Source organism: Pteropus vampyrus, unplaced genomic scaffold (genome assembly GCF_000151845.1).
Source record: "Pteropus vampyrus isolate Shadow unplaced genomic scaffold, Pvam_2.0 Scaffold347, whole genome shotgun sequence".
Classification (NCBI taxonomy): domain Eukaryota; kingdom Metazoa; phylum Chordata; class Mammalia; order Chiroptera; family Pteropodidae; genus Pteropus; species Pteropus vampyrus.
The window spans coordinates 1,160,658-1,179,465 of NW_011889128.1; the positions used below are offsets into that span (position 1 = coordinate 1,160,658).

Genomic DNA, 18,808 nt, shown 5'->3' on the forward strand with positions numbered 1-18,808 from the left:
GCCCACAGGATGGTCAGAGAGAGGCAAGCAGGGCAGTGAGTGAATAAAAAGCAGCCTTCCACTTCCATCCCCACCCCTCCAAACTACTCACTTCTGCCTGCTTGAGCTCCTCTCGGCTCACCTCCTCCAGTGAGGCTTCCAGGAATTTCATGGCATAGCGCTCAATAGGAGTCAGCTGTGGGGAGGATCAGTGGTGATAAACATAGGGACCTGGTGCCCAGGGCCAATGATCCCTGATTATTTTTACCAGGGAAAATAGGATCACAGTGTTCAGAGGAGTTATAGAGAATAAAGTTATGAACTAGTGAGTCCGACACTGACCTGTTCTACAAGGGCAGCAATTTCTTGCTCAGCCCGGGACATTTCCTCATCCTCAGCCCCAGGCCGACTAGCCTCCTCTCCCTCACCAGCAGGAAACCCATCATTCTCATTGAATTCTGCAAGCTCGGCCACCTGTTCAGCCTTTGCCTGGGTGGCTGCACGGATATCTTCTTCATCCTCTGCCCGACATAATGCCTGCAAAGGTGCGAGGAAGAAAATCCACAAGAATTAACAAAGTTTACACCAAATCAGGTTTGTAACAGAACTCAACTCTTTTCTGGGCCACCAAAGTTACCAAGGCAATACAGTGGTCCACAAAGAAGGGAATGAATTTTACCAGGACTCCCACTAGGAACAAAGTGACCATTTCAGAGACCTCTTGCTCTATTTCCTTTCTGTTAGAGTCAACCTTAGATCTCTTTTAAAAAGCAGAAAGAGTCGAATACAAAAAATCCATAATTATTTTTTGCTCTGAGACGCCCCATGACAACAAACTAACCACAGCTATTCTTCTGTTGGATATGCAGAGAGCTTACATCAAAGTCACTGAGGGAAGTAGCCTAGAGAGGGCTCAGCAATCAGGAGAAGGCACTTAGTAGAGAAAAATACCTCAATATTACTCTTCATCTGTAGTTCCTAAACATCTGTCTACTTCTGAAGAGCTTAAAAAAATTACAAACGCCCAGACCTCGCCTCCAAAAATCATTTAGTATATTTTAGGAGGGGGCTTAGGAATCAATCCTTCTAAAAGCTTTCCAAGTGAGTCCATCAATGTTTGGAAAATAAGAGTTATATACCATGTACAAGGCACTTCTTAATCCACTATGCCATTTAACCCTCAGTTACTTCCTTCTCATTAGCATTTCAGAAAAGTGGAAAATAAGGCTCAGAAGATTAAACAGACTTGGCTTAACAAACACAATTTTTAAGAAGCAGTGTTGAGATTCAAAGTCAGAAATGAAAACCTCAAATCTGTCTTTTTTCTGTGAAATCATGTGAACCAATAAGCAATCTAGTCACAACTATCAAAGGCCAACTGTAATCTGGGAAGCAGCAGAAACACTTCTTTCCCCTGTGACAAGCTCAATAAGCTGAGAGACAACACTGTAACCATTAGCCCTACTCTAAGGATTGTCCACTTTTTTCACCTGTTCCAGGATGTGGGTCTGCTTGCTGGCCACAGTCTCTTCCTCCTCTTCAGGGACAGAGGGTATAGATGAGCCAGATGGCTCCTCCAGGGGCATGTCAAATAGTTCTCGGATGGTCTGCTTTGGAGAGAACAGCAAGAAGTGTCAAAAATCAATGGAATGCTGACCCCAGGTCTACAACTATGGGGCTGATGGCCCTTAAAGGTATCAGAGGTACCACTAGTTGAAGAGGCAGGTCTGGAGAGGCTAAAGCATCCTCTTTAATAAGCAGGAGTAATTCCTACAGATTAACAACTCTATTCTGAATAGGCTGGAAGATATCAGTACCTGTTTAAAATAGGCTGTGGTAAAGTTGCCTCCCTCAATGGCCATGTCTCCCAACATTCTCTTCTGATTTGCCTTTTTTAGAATGTTCTCCTCCACTGTTCGTTCACTGATAAGCCTAGGGGGTGATGAAAACTTCATGTAAACAGCCAAATACATTAATAAAACCCTATCGGCAAAGGAGAAGTAAAGTGAGGGGAGACTAGGCAATACCTATAGATATGAACATCTCGAGTCTGGCCAATTCGGTGACAGCGATCCTGGGCCTGAGCATCCATGGTGGGATTCCAATCACTGTCATAAAAAACAACAGTGTCTGCTCCTGTCAGGTTCACACCCACACCCCCACTCCGAGTTGAAAGGATGAAGCAGAATATGCGCTTGTCTGCATTGAATCGTTCCATCAAGGCCTAGAGGGGAAAAAAAAAAAAGAGCATTGGGAGATGTTTCCAAAAATAGACCCGAGGCTTAGTGAGGCCCCTTCTAAGAGGTCCCAAGGCCTAGAAAAAGGAGACAGAAGCTGAGGTGAGCCTCTAAGGGCTGCAGATGCCTGGATTACCTGTCTCTGTTCAACTCTAGTAGACCCATCCAGACGTAAGTAGAGGTGACCATGGTAGGTGAGAAACTGCTCCAATACATCCAGCATTCGGGTCATCTGAGTGAATATGAGCACCCGGTGGCCCTCCGCCTTGAGCTGTCGCAACAGCACTGCTAACGTTTGCAACTTTCCTGAAGAGATAATGAAGGAGTACAGGGAACTAGCTAAAACTGGAATGTGGGGAACACTTAGTACTGGAAGGATGTAGTTGAAAGACAAAGTTTTAGACTTGAATTTCAATTAGCCTAGGATATCAAAAATATCTGTATACATTTTCTTCCCTTAAGGGTTCCCCTCTTTCGTCTGCTCCTGTCTTGGCTTTAACTTCTCTAACCAGGGGTAGGGTAACACAGACCCTCAAGGAGAAAAAAAGAAATCCTCATGTGTATGAGCAAAAGATCCTTAAGTACTACACTGAGGTACACCAGCTGAAAGACAGAACAGACTCACAGGACAGACATCAACAAATCCATTGATGTCATGGTTTACAGACAAGAACTGAAGGTCACTTAGATCAGAACCACAGGGACAGGAACTTAGGTTATCTAGTTCAACCTTTCATCACACACATAATTAATTTCTATAATATTTTGATAAGTCGATCTGAAACACTTAAAAAAAGACTTTCATTCCATCTACTCTGAATGATTTCAAATACTATAAAATTATTTCTTTACTAAAATACGTATTAAAAACATATTAATAAAAATTCCGATGACTTTCTTATAGTCTAAGACATTCAGGAAATCTCCAAAAACATGTTACTATAGAAAATCTGCAAAGTTGTGGCAGAAACCATTCACTACTATCCAAAAGATAAATCCTTGGTTAACAGAAGCCAATTAACATTGTGGACATCTGGCAAAGATCCCTTGATCCCAGGGAAGGCAAGCCTCAACCCAATCCCTGAAGATGAATCATGATTGGTCTAAATAAGCCATTTCTCTTTGTTGAAGATTGCTCTAGGGATGGGCATATGGCCCAATTAGAGCCAAAGAGTTGTGAAGCAAAGTAACTGGGCAGCTTTCTTTCCCAGAAAAGAAGACTTGCTAGAAGTGTTCTCTCTCAACCCCTTGCTTCCTGCTTAGAGCATTTGGTGTGCTACCTGGAATTATGGCAGCCATCTCAAGACCATGAAGAAATAACCATGAGAATAAAAAAGATAAAAGCTAAGAATAGTCGAAATCAAAACAGAGAGACTAGAAGGTCCCGGGTCCATGAAGACACCACTAAGCTAACCAGTCATACACACCACTATTCTCAGAATTACTTATTAAGTAAATAATAAAGACTCTTGTGGTTTATGTCACTGTTGATAGGTTTCCTGTTACTTGCAGACAAATGCATTCTAACAGGATTCTAACCAAAAAGATTATCTTTTCCCAAAACAAAACTTGCTATTTACTGTACAGTCTTGTACCACCACCACACATTTACCCATAAATCTGAAACTCTACTGTGCTATCTTGCTCGCCATTGTATCCCAAATGATCAAAGTGATGTTCACAAAATAATCATTGAATGAGTTAGCACACATTTTCAACTTTCATCAAAGTCAAATTCATGAATGCCAAGAATCCATCATAAGGCCTACAATTCTCCATCTTATCCATACGCATAATCTAAAAAACTGTCTGTTTAATAAAACCCACAGAGACCTTATGTACAGCATCCCTCTGATATAACAGTCTTGCTATTAAGACAGAAAAGAGGTCAAGGGATCCTCTTTGGCAAATGAACTCACCACAATCATACTGGATAAGCCTCAAGTCAGGGAACTGGGTGCGCATGTTACACACAATACGGTGCAAAGGACGAGCCCGAGGCCAGAGCTCACAGGCCAATTGCTCCTGGAAGGCTGCCTGACGAGGGGCCAGCCAAGGAGGTGGGTGGCAGGCATGTAGGGAAGGGGGAGGTGCCTCCACAGGAGGCATGACAAAGATGAACCTGCAAAAGGAAGAAGGCAAGCAGTATAAAAGATGGAACTCTGAAAGGTCCCAGATGTTAGAACCTTCACCAGCCCTAACCACTACATTCACTCAGAGGCCCAAGACCCTCTTCCCATTTGCACTTAGCCCTGCCAACCTCTCAATGATTTCAGACAGCTGGTCTAGTCGTTGCTGGGAAAACAGTACAGCCTGGCGGGCAGCCTCAGTATAAGTCCAAAAGGTGGGGTGGCTGGGACGAGGAGAACGAGGGCCGATGGGGCTGGCAACAGGTTGGGGCAGGGTACAGAAATCCAGGACTTCAGTCCCATATACGGGTGCCAGGGCCCCATGAGCCTCACTAAGTTGAAAAATCCGTTCCAGGCGTTCAGACCGCTGTCGCTTCCGTTTTTCCTCTAGAGAGTCCTGGGAATAACAGGGGGAAAAAAATTGAAAAAGTAATCGGTGTCTTTACAGAACCCCTGACAGTTTCTCTCAGAATTAAACATAATCTATGGCAACCACAAGACTGAAAAAGATACCATGAATTTAGTAGTTTTTTAAGTTTTTCCTTTCAATGTTATTGAAAGGAGTTATTCCTTTCAATGTTAAATGAGATAACGTCTCTGCAGGAGAACACTTATCTTCCCTTGTATGGTACCAAAACAAAATACCTGACTCTTTAAAATTAAGATCCACATATCTAACAAGTTTATAGAATGGATGATCCCTGAGAATTTTCCTATGTAACATTTAACTCCAGAACATCCAAGTTAAATTATCTTCTTGACTAGATCCAAAACAATTATTAAAAGCCTTCTTCAAATTACTGACCAGGATACAGAGGGGTTTATTAAATCTACAGCAGGTTTCTGCCCAGGACTAGACTGGAATGGGGTGGGATGGGAACACTATCATCATCCTGTGAGAGAAAAGAGGAGTGCCCTCGCAGACAGGAAATCTGTATGACTTTGACCCAATCCTTTCCCATCTCTGTGCTTCCAGTATCACAGGCTATAAAAAAATTATTATTATTATTATTTTTAGCACTTAGCACACTTATAGTTTTACATTTGTGTATTTGATTAATGTCTTCTACCCACCAAACTGTAAGCCCCATATAATATGAACCATACCTGATCTTGTTCACTATAATCACCCAGTTATCTAGTTCAGTAACTGGCATAAAGTAGGCTCTTGATATTTATTAGAATGGACAAATAATAGAGACTGGACCCCAGGAGATGGTCCTAAAAATAGCAGTGTTCTAAATCTCTCTTTCTGACTGCTACCTTAAGCTTGACCTCTTAGCTCCTTATGATTTAAGGGAGAAAGGAAAGCATACTAGCAGAGGGAGAAATCAATATAGGCCAGCTCTCAAAAAGTAGCAGCAAAATATTTGCAAATCATGTATCTGAAAAGGGACTTGTGTCCAGAATACATAAAGAACTCTTACAATTCAATAATAAAAATAAAATAACCCAATTAAAAAGGGCAAAGGATCTGCAGAGACATTTCTTTAGAGATATACAAACGACCAAAATGCACTGAAAAGATGCTCAATAACATCAGGCATCAGGAAAATGCAAATCAAAACACGATATCACTTTACACGCACTAGCATGGTTACAATCAAAAAGACAAATAACAAATGTTGGCAAAGATGTGAAGATCCTGGAACCCCTTACAGGCTGCTGGTGGGAACGTAAAATGGTACAGCCACTTTGGAAACCAGTTTGGCAGTTCCTCAAATGGTTAGACATAGTTACCATATGGCCCAGCAATTCCATTCCTAGGTATACATCCAATATAACTGAAAACATGAAAAGACAAAGTCTTATGTTCATAACTGCATTATTCATAACAGCCAAGAAGCAGAAATAATCCAACTGTCCCCATCAACTGATGAATAGATATATAAAATGTGGCATATCCATACAATGGATGATTTGACAATAAAAAAGAAATGAAGTACTGATATGCGCCATAACACGAATGAACCTCAAAAATATTAAGCTAAGTGAAAAAAGCCCATATATTATATGACTTTACAGGCAAATCTATAAAAAACTAGATTCGTAGTTACAAGATGATGGCTAAAAGTGTGAGATTTCTTTTTAGGGCCATAAAAATGTTCTAAAATATGGCTATGGTAACGGTTGTATACACTAAAAGTGAATACACTAAAAGCCACTGAATTGCATACTTTAAATGGGTCAACTGTACGGTGTGTGATTTAAATTTCAAACTGTTTAAAGAAAAAAAGTGTTAAGAAGCTGTTACCTACTAGTGGAACAACCAAAATTTAGCAGACCACGGGCTGCCACCATTGGCCTAGGATCTAGGCTCTCTTCTACTTTCAACAAGCCAGACCAGCCTGGCAGCATTAGAAAAAGACAAAAAGCTGAGTCAAGGGCACTGATGGAAGGTGAGAGGCTAAGGCTAAGGCTGAGGCAAAGAATAAGCAGCAGCTCTGTAACAGAATGAGAAAAAGACAAGAGAGCCTAGAGGAACTCACGAGATCTTTCTTTTAATTAGTTCCTGGGTTATTCACTTGAATCTAAGTAGTGAGTTTAATGTAACCAAGTATATATAGGACTACATTTATAATATGAAAAAAAATGGCTACCAGAAAACTAATAAAGGGATAGGGAACAGAATTCTTTATATTGCCCACTTCATCACCACAGAAGTAAAAAAATCCGAAACTATAAGAAGTGACCATCAAAGTCAGAAGCATGATCTTTATGGAACTGTATTCCATGGTGTCATCTCTTCCTTAAAAGTTAAATACTTGATGATGGTAATGGTTTTAGCAACTGTCTTTGAGTACTGCCTCTTGTAGGGAAGAAGAGAAAGCAATGGAGTCAGCACATCTGTTCTCACGAGTTGTAAAACCTTTATAACGAAACGGGCTAGTTTCTTCATCTGTAAAATGGGACAATTAGATGCCAACGCTAACTCAAAAGAGAAAGGAAGAATAAGGAGACCAATAGTAACAAGGTGGCCTTAAGCACATCAGTAATAGTTTTAAAAGCCTATTAGATCTCCAATTACCTGAGAAAAGTAGAACATGATTTATTATTCCCATTTTACAAATAAGAGTACAGGCCCAGAAAAGAAAAAGAACCTGTCCAATGGCACTTAAGTATTAGGTCCACAAAACTAGGCTTTGTAATTTACCAAGATAAAAGTGACATTATTCTGTTCCATCCACTCTACCAACACTCCTAAGAAACTCAACTTCCCGTTCCCTCTCCTTTGAGGAAGTACAACTTACCAGATAGAAAGGGGAACGAGGTGGTGGTGGGGGCTGGCGTCGAGGCCGGGGACCACTGAACGAGGTAGCAGTGGAGGGAGGGCTGGGGGGACCAGAGCGCAATGTCAGTGTCTCAGGCTCATCCTTGGAAACAGGCAGCCGGGATACCATGGTGACGGGCAAGGGAGCGGCACCAGATGTGGAAACCACAAGGGAGGATGCCTGGGAAGCTGGGACCTGTGTTGAGGCTGGGGCCAGTGCCAGAGTCTGGGCTGCAGCGGGGCCCAAGGTGGGCACTGGAACTGGGGCAGGGCTCAAGGTCAGTGTTTGCACTGAAGCTGAGGCCAGGAGTGAAGCAGATGACGACACCGGAGCCAAAGTCAGAGTGTGAGCTGGGGTTGGGCCCATCGAAGAAGCAGGAGCCAGAGGGGGTGCTGGAGCCAGAGACAGCGTCTGAGTTGGACCCAGTGGTGGTCCTGGTGCCAAAGACAATGTTTGGGCTGGAGCTGGTACTAGGGATGATGCTGGAGTCAATGACAATGTCTGAGCTGGAAAGGGCCCCTGCGGGTTCCCTGTTCCCAAAGAAAGTGTCTGAGATGGAGATGAGCCGCCAAGAGTGGATGCTAAAGCTGGGGCTAAGGCCAGTGCCTGTGTAGAAGCTGAGCTCGGGAGAGGTGATGGAACCGGGGCTGGTACCATAGTTTGAGTTGATGATGGAGCCAACACAGGAGTTGGGACTGGCACCAGTGAAGAAGCTGAGGCTAAAGGAGTTCCAGGGGTAGATGATGAAGCCAGAACTGGAACCGGAGTCTGCGATGGAGCCAGGACAGGAGTAGGACCTGGCGATGGAGCCAGAACTGGAAGAGGAGCCAGAGGAGGAGCTGGAGGAGCCAGGATTGCTGTCTGTGGAGCCGCCATGGGAGCCAGAGAGGTGGCTAGAGCCTGAGATGCAGAAGGTGCTGGAGCCAGAAGGGAAGCCTGAGCTGGAGCTGGATTTGGTGCTGCCGGAAAAGAATTGGCCAGAGCGGAAGCTGGCACCAGGACGGGTGAACATGCTGGGGCCATGGCTGAGTTCAACCCTGGAACATGTGAAGAGGCTGGAGCCAATAACAGAGGGTGACCAGGTGCCTGAGATGGGGAGAGGGATGGAGTTGTGGCTAAACCTAGAGTCAAGGCTGATGCTGATGGGGAAGCCCCAGCTGGTGCCAAAGAGGGAAGTCCAGGAGCCGCTGAGACAACAGGTGCCAGTGTTGGAGTCACATTGGTCAATAGAGCTGGGCCTGAAGCCGAAACAGGTAAGGGGGCTGAGATGGGGATGGTGAGTGGAGCTGAGGCTGTGGGGGGAAGTGTGGTGGAAACAGAGATGGGGAGTGAAGATGACACTGGAACTGAGACTGTAGATGACACAGGGCTAGCAAGGGGAGAGGAGTTGGGAACTGGCATTGGAGAAGAGGCTGGCCCAGGGAGTGAGGATGGCACAGGAAGAGAAGAAGAGATGGTCAAGGGTGCAGCTCCGGGTGCTGAAGCTGTGGAGACAGAGGATGAGTTAGCCCCAGAATTCTTTCTTGCTCTTTCTGTTTCCCTGTCCCACCCCTTCCCTTACCTCCAAGCTTTACCTGATCCCCCAAAAACCTTCACTCCCACACCATGGTCAAAGATTCAAAGAATCTGACAATTTAATATTTCCTTTCCCTCCAAAGTTCCAATAAATGTATCTTGGAATTAGGTAAAGATTTGGCAGCCCAGTTCTGGGGTCCCACTGCATAGTGAGTCAGTATACTAGATAATTAAAGGATCTGTTGTGACTAAGAAACTCTTGGGGCCGTCCTATTTCCAATCCTAGCAAAAATTTCTGGCCTCAGCCACCTGGACTCACCACTGACTTCGGGCGAAGGACTGTGAACCAGCTTGAGCAGGGGCCTCACCACAGTGGACGTGGGTATAGGGGCCCTGGCGGTACCCAGAGTAGGTGTGGGTAGCCGGCCAGGGGTTAATGTGGGGCGTGGAGTCAACACAGCTGGAAGCCCAGAGCTTGGAGGCCGGGGTGCTGGGGCCAACGGAGGAACAGGAGTCAGTCCGTCCCGAGGGGCCTGTCTCACTACAATCTTCACCACGCCTGTATTATTCACCATGGTTGGTGGCACTGCAAGAGGAAGCTACATTGAGGGGAAGGTAGAAAAGAAACAAGAGACCCAAAGGATGGAAGAAGTCCAAGGGGAGGAGAGGGTAGCAGACAGATATTGGAGATGCTGGCAAGGGAAAACAATATTGAGGGAAGGCTGGACAGATAGTAAGTACACAGCCCAGGGCATGCCTGGAAGGACCAATGCCAGCAAGAGCTAAGTAAGTAGAAAGGCCAGGAGCCTCACCCTGATTAGCAGCAAGCGGAAGGCTGAGGCCAGTGGGGGCAGGGGTGGTGCTGGGGGTCGAAGAAGGCAGCACAGAGACAGGGGTGGGGCCAGGGGTCGGGGCCACGGCCTGGATGAGAGCCACATGGGCAGGCTGGCTGATGAGGTGGTGCTGCCCCCCAGCTGACACCAGGTGCACCACATTCCCTGGGTTAAGGGAAGAGAGAAAGAAAGAGAGAAGCGACTATCAGCAGGAGGAAGGCAGAGGCAAGGGAAAGAGGAAAGGGAAAGAACAGAGGAGATAACTTCTTTAGAATTACCTCATCCTTATCTTTATCAAAAACTCCCTCCAAACATTCCCCTTGGCTCCACCCACCAAAAGCTAGGAAAAGAAACATAAAGGCTGACATCTGAAGAGAGTCACAAAAACAGGACAAAGAAGAGGAAAAAGGCAGGACAGGGGGTGGGTTTTACCTACTTTGCAGCGGGCGGGGCTGCCCCATGGCAAGCTGGCGCACCTGGGCACCAGTCAAAGTCAGCTTGTTGCCCTGGATTTGGAAGGTGAGAGGTTTGCTTCCCCCTGCACTAGCCACTGGACGTTGTGCCAGTGAGGCCAACTGCCCGATGCTGACCACTTCACCTGCTATGAACAAAGGAGGGACTTAATGTATACAGGGCTCGCTCTGCTCAATGCCACTTTGCAGACCCTCATGAGGGCCTGCAGTTCCTCCAACCCTTCCCCACTCAATTTACCACGTTCCAACAAGCTTAGCCTTCCTCTACAGTCTTGAGCTTTTGACATGCTACGCCTTCCAATCCCACCTAGTTGCTTAGCAATTTCCTTTACATCCTAATGGCCTGCCACCATACTAAGCCAATTTCCTCCCACTCCTCTACACTCCTTTTATCTCAAATGATTTTCTATCACTGGGCTTGCCACTATTCACTCATCTATATGTCACCTCCCCCACTAGATTGTGAACTCCTTGAGGGCTCTTACTTCATTATGAATTACCAACATTTGGCAAAATACCTAATGTGTGTTAGCTACCTAGAATTTGATACATTCATGTTCCTGAGCTTTTCTTCTCTAGCTGCAAGGCATATAAGCCTTTCTCCCAAGTCCCCCACCCTCAAAGAGCCCCAGGAACTTACAGGGCAGGCGAGCTTGCATATCAGGAGATAGGATGAGGCGCTGTGGTGCAGGAGTAGGAGCTGGTAATGCTGTGGTAGGAGCAGTGGCTGTGGTGGTAGAAGTGGTAGTAGCAGCAGAAGGGAAGGTGTAGCCTGGTGGCACTGTCAGGGGCTTCAATAGGCTAGAGGAGCCTGGGGGTGGGGCAGGACTCAGGCGAACAGGGGCAGGTGGGGCCGGCTTCAGAGACAGGGTTGGCGTGGGCGGCCGTGAGTTTCCACTCAGGACCCCCAGGGGGGAAGGCAACACTAGACACAAAGCAAACATGTCAGATATACCGTACCCAGAGCCTTAGCCGGCTCCCAGAAGCCTTCATACATACTCCCTTCCAGCCCATCAGACACCACACCCGTCTCTAACCCAACTCCTCACTCTAATTCGATTACTTCTTCCCCAGTCTGACTAATTAAACGGAAGTACCCTCCAGTGCCCTGGCTTCCCTGCAACTCACCCTGAGGGAGCGGTCCACTGTTTGGTTGCAGTGGGGGCAACAGAACAGGGCCAGGAGGCCGGGATGCTGGAATAAGTGGGGGTCCAGCAGGCGTTGCTGATACCATCAGTGGTGCTGGCAACACTGGAGGGATTGGGCCAGGGATAGGCTGGGCTGAGAGCTCAGGGCCTGGAGGGGGTCGGACTGGGACAGGACCTAAGAGGGTCCGTGGGCTGTTCACCACCACGACTGTCCGTCCTTCTTGCTTGGGCACTGGCTGCAGCATCCTATGAGGAAAATACAAGGGGATAGGTAGATAGGGAGAGATGATAAGGAGTAAGAAAAGAAAGGAATGAGGAAAATGAGGCAGAAAAGATTGAGATTACAAAAGCAAAGGGGGAAAAAAAAGACCCAAAAGAGAAAGATGGAAAGAAATCCAAGATAAACAAAAACACCAAGGGAGGAAGGATCAATGATAAACACAAGGGCTCCCCACCCCAGGACCCACTTCTAGTTATTTTTCTCCCCTAATCCCTCCATGGAATTTTGCATCCATCTCACATAAACATCCTAGCCTAGCCTCCCAACTCCTTCTTGTCCATCCCGAATCCTCCCAGCCAGTTGTAACCACTAGGAATCCATCTCCTTATTCCCTCATTCCTCAGCCCTTGTACCTGTTGACCTTCATCTTGACTGGCTTGGGCCGGGGTGGGGGGTCAGGAGCAGTAGCCACCTCCAGCAGTAGCCGGCGGGACAGGCGGTGCCGGGGTAGAAATGTATCAGCCTCATATCTAGAGACTCGACCTTCCAGGCCAATAAGATCAAAACGACCCATGTCTATTCGCTGGTACAAGAAGGAACACAAAAGCATGGTGTCAAAAAGTTCAATATGGCAATTTCTTGGATATGACACCAAAAGCAGAGACAACAAAAAAAAAATTGATAAACTGAACTGTATCAAAGGACACTATAAACAGAGTGAAAGGTAAGCCACAGAATGGCACAAAATATTTGTGAATCACATATCTGATAGGGGTTATATCCAAAACAGATAAAGAACTCCTACAACTCAACAACAAAAATAACAAACAACCCAATTAAAAAATCAACAAAGGTCTCTAACAGATATTTCTCCAAAGAAAATATACAATAAACACACAAAAAATGCTCAAGATCACTAATCATTAGGGAAATACAAATCAAAATCACAATGAGATACCACCTCACGCCCATTCAGACATCATCAAAAATTAAAAAATAACAAGACTTGGCAATGATGTGGAAAAATTAGAACACTTGTAAACTGCTGGTAAGAACATAAAATAGAGCAGTCACTATGAAAAACAGTATGGCATTCTCAAAAAATTAAAAATAGAATTACCATGTGATCTAGCAATTCCACTTCTGAGTATGCAGTCATGCAGCACATAACATTTTGGTCAATGATGGACCACATATACAACAGTGGTCCCATAAGATTAAAATGGAGTTGAAAAATTCCTATTGCCCAGGGACGTCACAGTTGTCCTAACGTATTAGTGTGACATATTACTCATGTGTTTGTGGTGATACTGGTTTAAACAAACGTACTGCGACATCAGTCACATAAAAGTGTAGCACATATAATTAAGTACAAGGCATAATATTCAATAGTAACAAACGACTATATTACGAGTGAATATATTTAGTATTTTTTGTCATTTTAAAGTGCATTCTACCTATTAAAAAAGTTTGCTGCAAAACAGTATGCTGTGTTAAGCCAGCAGCCTCGTATACATCATGTTTACTGAGTCTCTTGATTATATTATTTTCTTTTGTACTTCATTTTATTTTGTGTTGTTTTATACAGGCTTATAACATAAGAGCAATATGTTATACCATATAGCCTAAGTGTGTAGTAGGCTATACCATCTAGGTTTGTGTAAGTGCACTCTATGATGTTCATACAACAATGAAATCACCTAAAGACACAGTTCTCAAAACTTATCCCCATCATTAAGTGGAGCATGACCGTATACCCAAAAGAGAATTGAAAGCAGGCATTTCAACAGGTATTTGTACATCTATGCTCACAGCAGCATTATTCACAATAGCCAAAGGGTGGAAGCAACCGAAGTGTCCACTGATAGATGAATAAACAAAATATAATGTTTACGTATACATGTATGTATATACGTATACACACACATATATCTACAAATATTATTAAACCTTGAAAATGGAAATTCTGACACATGCTACAGCATGATGAATGTTGAAGACATTCTGCTATATAAGCCACTATGATTCCATTTATATGAAGTATCTAGAGTACTCAAATTTATACAGAGAGAAAGTAAAATGGTGGCTGCCAAGGGCTGGGGGACAGGGGAGAATGAGGAGTTATTTAATGAGTACAGAGTTTCAACTTCGAAAGATGAGAAAAGTTCTGAAAATGGATGGTGATGATTGGTGTACAACAATGTGAATGTACTTAATGCCACTGAATCATACACTTAAAATGGTTAAAACAGTAAAATTTGTCATGTGTATTTTACCACAATAAGAACAAAAATTTGAGGGCGGGGAGGGTGGCCAAAAGAGAGAAAGATTAGCAAACAAAATTATAGCTAAGTATTTTTAACATGCCAAGCACTTCCAAAAGTATTAACATAATTATCACCAATGTGCTGCACGATAGGCCATATAACCCCTATTTTGAAAGGCAAACAAACTTAGGGTTAGAGGTTAATAATTAGCTTGCCCAAAGTCACACAGCTAGAAAACAATGAAACTAAGAGAATAATGCTGAGATAATGGGAAAAGTTAGGATGCAAAAGGTCATACTCTAGCCTAAAGAAAAGAAGTGCAGGGCTGGGTAGAACCAACAACCTTGGGGGTAACCACTTACCTGGAGGGGATGGACATCAGTGGCCCTTAGCACCAGAGAGGCGGTGCTGAAGCAGATGCCTGGGGTGATGAAGGGGGAGGTAACAGGTCGAGGGTCAAATAAGTTTGGATGATTGCAGACTTTTCGCAGCTGCATCAAAATGTTGATGACGCTCATGAAATGGCCAGTGGCTAGTGTCTCCTTAGTTCTGAGAGAGAAAAAAAATTAATGGGGTATCCTGACTCCCGCACCTCTGCTTCAATCTAGGGCCTACCCTCAGCTCTCTCTTACGTGGTCTGTGCCATGAAGTCATCATAGAGACAGCGCTGGCGCTTGGAGAGCCGGCAGCGGATAACATGCTCATACTTTTTGGGCATCTGCTTCTCAACATCCACCTTAACTCGGCGCAGCAAAAAAGGCCGCAAAACCTAAAAGCAAATAAACAAGAGGCTGACAGGAGAACAGCAGACACTGACCCCAGCCTAGCCCCTCTAGCTGGGTCTTGGCTTGATAATCAGCTGGGTGCTGGCTAACTCATCAGTAAATATTCTTGGAGCTATGCAGCATGCCAGGAACCAAAAAGGTGAGTCAGAGGCAAGCACTCCTCTCAAGGAATCTACTGACATAAAGATGATACCACAATATAAGAAGTGATAAAGAAAGAACCAAGGGCAGAACAACTAATTATACAGGAGAGATGACTCAAATTACATTTCAGTAAGTAAATGTAAATTTACAGAATTATGGAAGTAAATCTAAGAGAGAAGCTGAGAACAAAACTTGCAGCTGTAACAGAGCATAGAAAACAAAAGGCAAATCTGAGATCTTGGGAGATTAAAATCTAATAGGACATGGTCATCAAGTTAACATGGAAGAAGTGAAGAAAAGGAAGAAATCAAGGAAGAGGTATAAAGAAGACTTCTTGGTTTCTAGTTTGATTTACCAAAATGATGGTGTAATTCACCGAAACAGAATAATAGCCTATAAGGCTTGAGATGTGTGGATTAGAACAGAGTTCCAGAGGTACTTTCAATTAAAGACATCAAGTCAAATTTAAATACAAGTAGAGTAGTCTAGAGCAGCAGTCCCCAACCTTTTTGGCACCAAGGACCAGTAGGTACTCCTAGAGCTGGGGAGTGGCTGCAAATACAGATAAAGCTTTGCTCACTGGCCCGCCCCTCACCTCCTACTGTGTGCCCTGATTCCTAACAGGTCATGGACTGATACCTATCTGCGGCCCAGGGGTTGATGACCCTTGGTCTAGAGAGTCAAGGGATTAAAAACACAAATTGGAATCTTTAAAACCTTATGAATGAGTATGCCTATGAAATATATAAATTAAAACAAAAAAATAAAGATCAGAATGCTGAGATGTTAAAAGTTGTACAAAAGAGAAGAGCTTGAAAAAGCAAAAAAGAGAAAGAAAGAAAGCAGACAGAGGGGGAGAGATGGAGGAGGAAAGGAAGGGGGAGAGAGTCGGGGAGAAAGCACATGACAAAAATACAAAGTTAAGGAAAGCAAGTAAAGAGAAATCTAAGCAGGGAATGATCAGCATTACCATTCTACTCAGAAAAGAAAGACAGAAATGTCATCATTAAAGACAACAAGTAGAATGATGAGCTAAGATGAGGTCACTCATTTAGCAATGGGTTAGTCACTAGAATAATAACAGCTTGACATCTGGGTGAATTCAGCCTAGCTCTGACTTGTAAGGGTTTTCTGAGTATTGCCCTTAGTTCCTCACCATTCCCAATACTCCTGACAAATTGTTACAGTCCCTACCTTGTGGAGGCGTTTGACCAGACCTTCATTATACTCTTGGCTGCCCTCAATCATGCCAGTTAGGGGATTAGAGAACCATTCTTTGAACTCGCGATGAGACTGGAAGACATGGGGCATCAAGAAGTGCATCAAGGACCACAGCTCCATGAGGCTGTTCTGCAAGGGAGTTCCTGTCAGGAGCAGGCGTCTCTGGCTGCAAAGAGACAGAGGGAATTAGAGGGAGGATGGTCACGAAGTTCTCAACCTTCAGAGCATCCCACCCTTCAGACAAAGTCAACCCTTACACAAATCCCCATCTCCATCTCTACCTGTTGAAGTTTAGCAGTGACTGCCAGCGCTGTGACTTGAAGTTCTTGATGTTCTGAGCCTCATCCAGAATGAGATAGCGCCAGTTCTTGCGACGGAAGGCTTGGTGGTCCTGCAGCACCAGCTTGTAAGATGTGATACACACATGGAAGGCATTGGGCTTGGTCCAGCCCTGAGTATCAGGAGAAAGCAAAAGATGTTGGGGTGAAAAGACAAGACAGGACAAAGGGAAAACATATTATAATACTTATGGGACAGAAATCAGGTTGGAAAAAAAGAAAATCCCAGGAGCAGCATAGAATGACAGAAGGAGGGAAAGAAATTCATTTGAGAAAAGGGCCCAAAATAAGAGGCGGTATCGACTAGGGGTGAGGGGGTGGGAGGCATCAAATGGAGGAGCGAACCTGCCGCTTGAGCTTCCTCTCTTTCTGGGCTCCATAGTAAGTGAGGATTTTAAAGCTGGGGCACCAACGCTTCAGCTCCATTTCCCAGTTCAACATCACACTGGTGGGGACAATTATCAAATGGGGACCCCAGTTACCTGTTTAGCAAAAGAATGAAATGTATAGCATGGCAACTATAATTAATAATACTGTATTGCACATGTGAAAGTTGCTAAGATAGATCTTAAAAGTTCTCATCAGAAAAAAATTTTTGTAACTATGTATGGTGACAGACATTAACTAGGCTTACTGTGGTCATTTCTCAATGCATGCAAATACTAAATCATAATGTTGTATACCTGAAACTAATATATGTCAATTACATCTTGATTTAAAAAAAATAATTCAGAAAGATTTTAAACAGAAGCATTTAAAAAAAATGAGAAATAAGGAAATATAAATATAAACTTTGGGGTTCTTGTTCCTCAGGCATAACCCTGACCTAACAGTCCCTTCCTAAGAATCCTAGCACCTACACTGGCCACTCCATACAACCAGAGTCAATGAAGTTACTAAAACAACCAGCAAAAGAGTGAATGTTTCACAACCCTGCAGCTGGAGTTACCATTAAACAAGCTTCCCAGGGAACTGGTCAAGGAGACCCAAGAGGAAGGGCCCCGTCTAGTTACCTTTCTCACAAGCCAGGTGGGCAAGTAGGGAGATGGTCTGGATTGTCTTGCCTAGCCCCATCTCATCAGCAAGAATGCCATTAAGCTTCTTTTCATACATAGTAACCAGCCAGTCCAATCCAATGTGTTGGTACTCCCGGAGCTGGCCCCGCAACAGCAGGGGGATGGGCGTCTTCACCTGATAGAAAGAGAGCGGTATCATGGTGGAACTGAGGTGTCCATCACTGAGAAACAAGAAAGTCAAGATATAAGAAAGCAAGAGCTAGGGACTGGGGATACCTGGGTAGTGGCCAAGGTGTAACCCTTGGGCTGGAGACTTTCAGCTGCTGCAGCAATGTCGGTAATTTCTTTCTTAGGGCCTAGAGTGGTGGTGGGCCCTGGGGTAGGAGGCCCACTGCCTCCATCTGCCTCACTCTGCTCTTCATCCCGGGCAAGCAAGTACTCCACACCAACGTCATCCTCCTCCTCTTCATCTGCTTGGCTCTGTGACTGGGACTCCTCAGACTCCGCAGACTCAGATTCCTCTGATTCGGAACTCCTGCTGGTTTCCTCCTCCTCTGAATGCTCATCTTCCTCATCCTCGCTCTGCTCCTCAGCAGAGTCTAAGGCATAAGATCAAGGCTTAGTGCTTACCATACCCGCTTCCTCCAGTGCCTGCTCTCCCCAGCTCCTGGCTCATGACCACACATTCACCTGATTGACTACTACTATCCTCTTGAGGAGCCTCTTCAGCTTCTGTGGCTTCCTCTGGTTCAGAGTTAGAGCTGTCAGCCTCAACTTCATCTTCATCGTCCTCTTCACTACTCTCAGAACCTGGGGCAGAGGCATCAGAGGCATAGGCTCCCGCATACTGCTGCAATAATTCCTCCATAGATAGCTCACCTGGAGAAAAAATGAAAGGTAAGCTTTTGGGTGGTTCGAAGAAAAGGGAGTAGGTCTCAGTGGTGACAGTTCATTTTAAATAGGTCTCTGTAGACGATGTTAGGCTCAGATCGAGAGGAGGCAAGAGTTTACTTTCGGCACCAACTACTAAAGCCAAGCCCCACAACCTGGACTAGAACTATGGATGGTGCTGTCTTCTGCCAGGAAAAACAATTATCAATTTGATGAACCTTCCTTTTAAAGTTCAGATCAAACATAAAAGAGAAGAGCTTGAAAAAGCAAAAAAGAGAAAGAAAGAAAGCAGACAGAGGGGGAGAGATGGAGGAGGAAAGGAAGGGGGAGAGAGTCGGGG

General features: G+C 44.6%; 1 protein-coding gene across 6 annotated transcripts in view; it reads right to left on the bottom strand.

Annotated features, from left to right (window-relative positions):
* SRCAP (Snf2 related CREBBP activator protein) overlaps positions 1 to 18,808 on the bottom strand; it is a 30,840-nt gene that overhangs the window by 3,039 nt on the left and 8,993 nt on the right. For 5 of the 6 annotated variants that reach the window (XM_011378652.2, XM_023522505.1, XM_011378651.2 and 2 more), the window contains 23 exons: positions 18,268 to 18,456; positions 17,854 to 18,176; positions 17,575 to 17,752; positions 16,907 to 17,043; positions 16,505 to 16,674; positions 16,197 to 16,389; positions 14,706 to 14,842; positions 14,436 to 14,622; positions 12,220 to 12,389; positions 11,567 to 11,832; positions 11,079 to 11,363; positions 10,402 to 10,566; positions 9,945 to 10,130; positions 9,452 to 9,718; positions 7,597 to 9,101; positions 4,477 to 4,742; positions 4,136 to 4,338; positions 2,353 to 2,522; positions 2,007 to 2,203; positions 1,797 to 1,911; positions 1,470 to 1,589; positions 322 to 516; positions 92 to 175 (listed from right to left, as the gene is read on the bottom strand). In XM_011378652.2, the coding sequence (XP_011376954.1) occupies positions 92 to 175; positions 322 to 516; positions 1,470 to 1,589; positions 1,797 to 1,911; positions 2,007 to 2,203; positions 2,353 to 2,522; positions 4,136 to 4,338; positions 4,477 to 4,742; positions 7,597 to 9,101; positions 9,452 to 9,718; positions 9,945 to 10,130; positions 10,402 to 10,566; positions 11,079 to 11,363; positions 11,567 to 11,832; positions 12,220 to 12,389; positions 14,436 to 14,622; positions 14,706 to 14,842; positions 16,197 to 16,389; positions 16,505 to 16,674; positions 16,907 to 17,043; positions 17,575 to 17,752; positions 17,854 to 18,176; positions 18,268 to 18,456 (5,708 nt within the window). The remainder of the gene's footprint in view (positions 1 to 91; positions 176 to 321; positions 517 to 1,469; positions 1,590 to 1,796; positions 1,912 to 2,006; positions 2,204 to 2,352; positions 2,523 to 4,135; positions 4,339 to 4,476; positions 4,743 to 7,596; positions 9,102 to 9,451; positions 9,719 to 9,944; positions 10,131 to 10,401; positions 10,567 to 11,078; positions 11,364 to 11,566; positions 11,833 to 12,219; positions 12,390 to 14,435; positions 14,623 to 14,705; positions 14,843 to 16,196; positions 16,390 to 16,504; positions 16,675 to 16,906; positions 17,044 to 17,574; positions 17,753 to 17,853; positions 18,177 to 18,267; positions 18,457 to 18,808) is intronic. The other variant, XM_023522504.1, reaches the window with a different exon arrangement.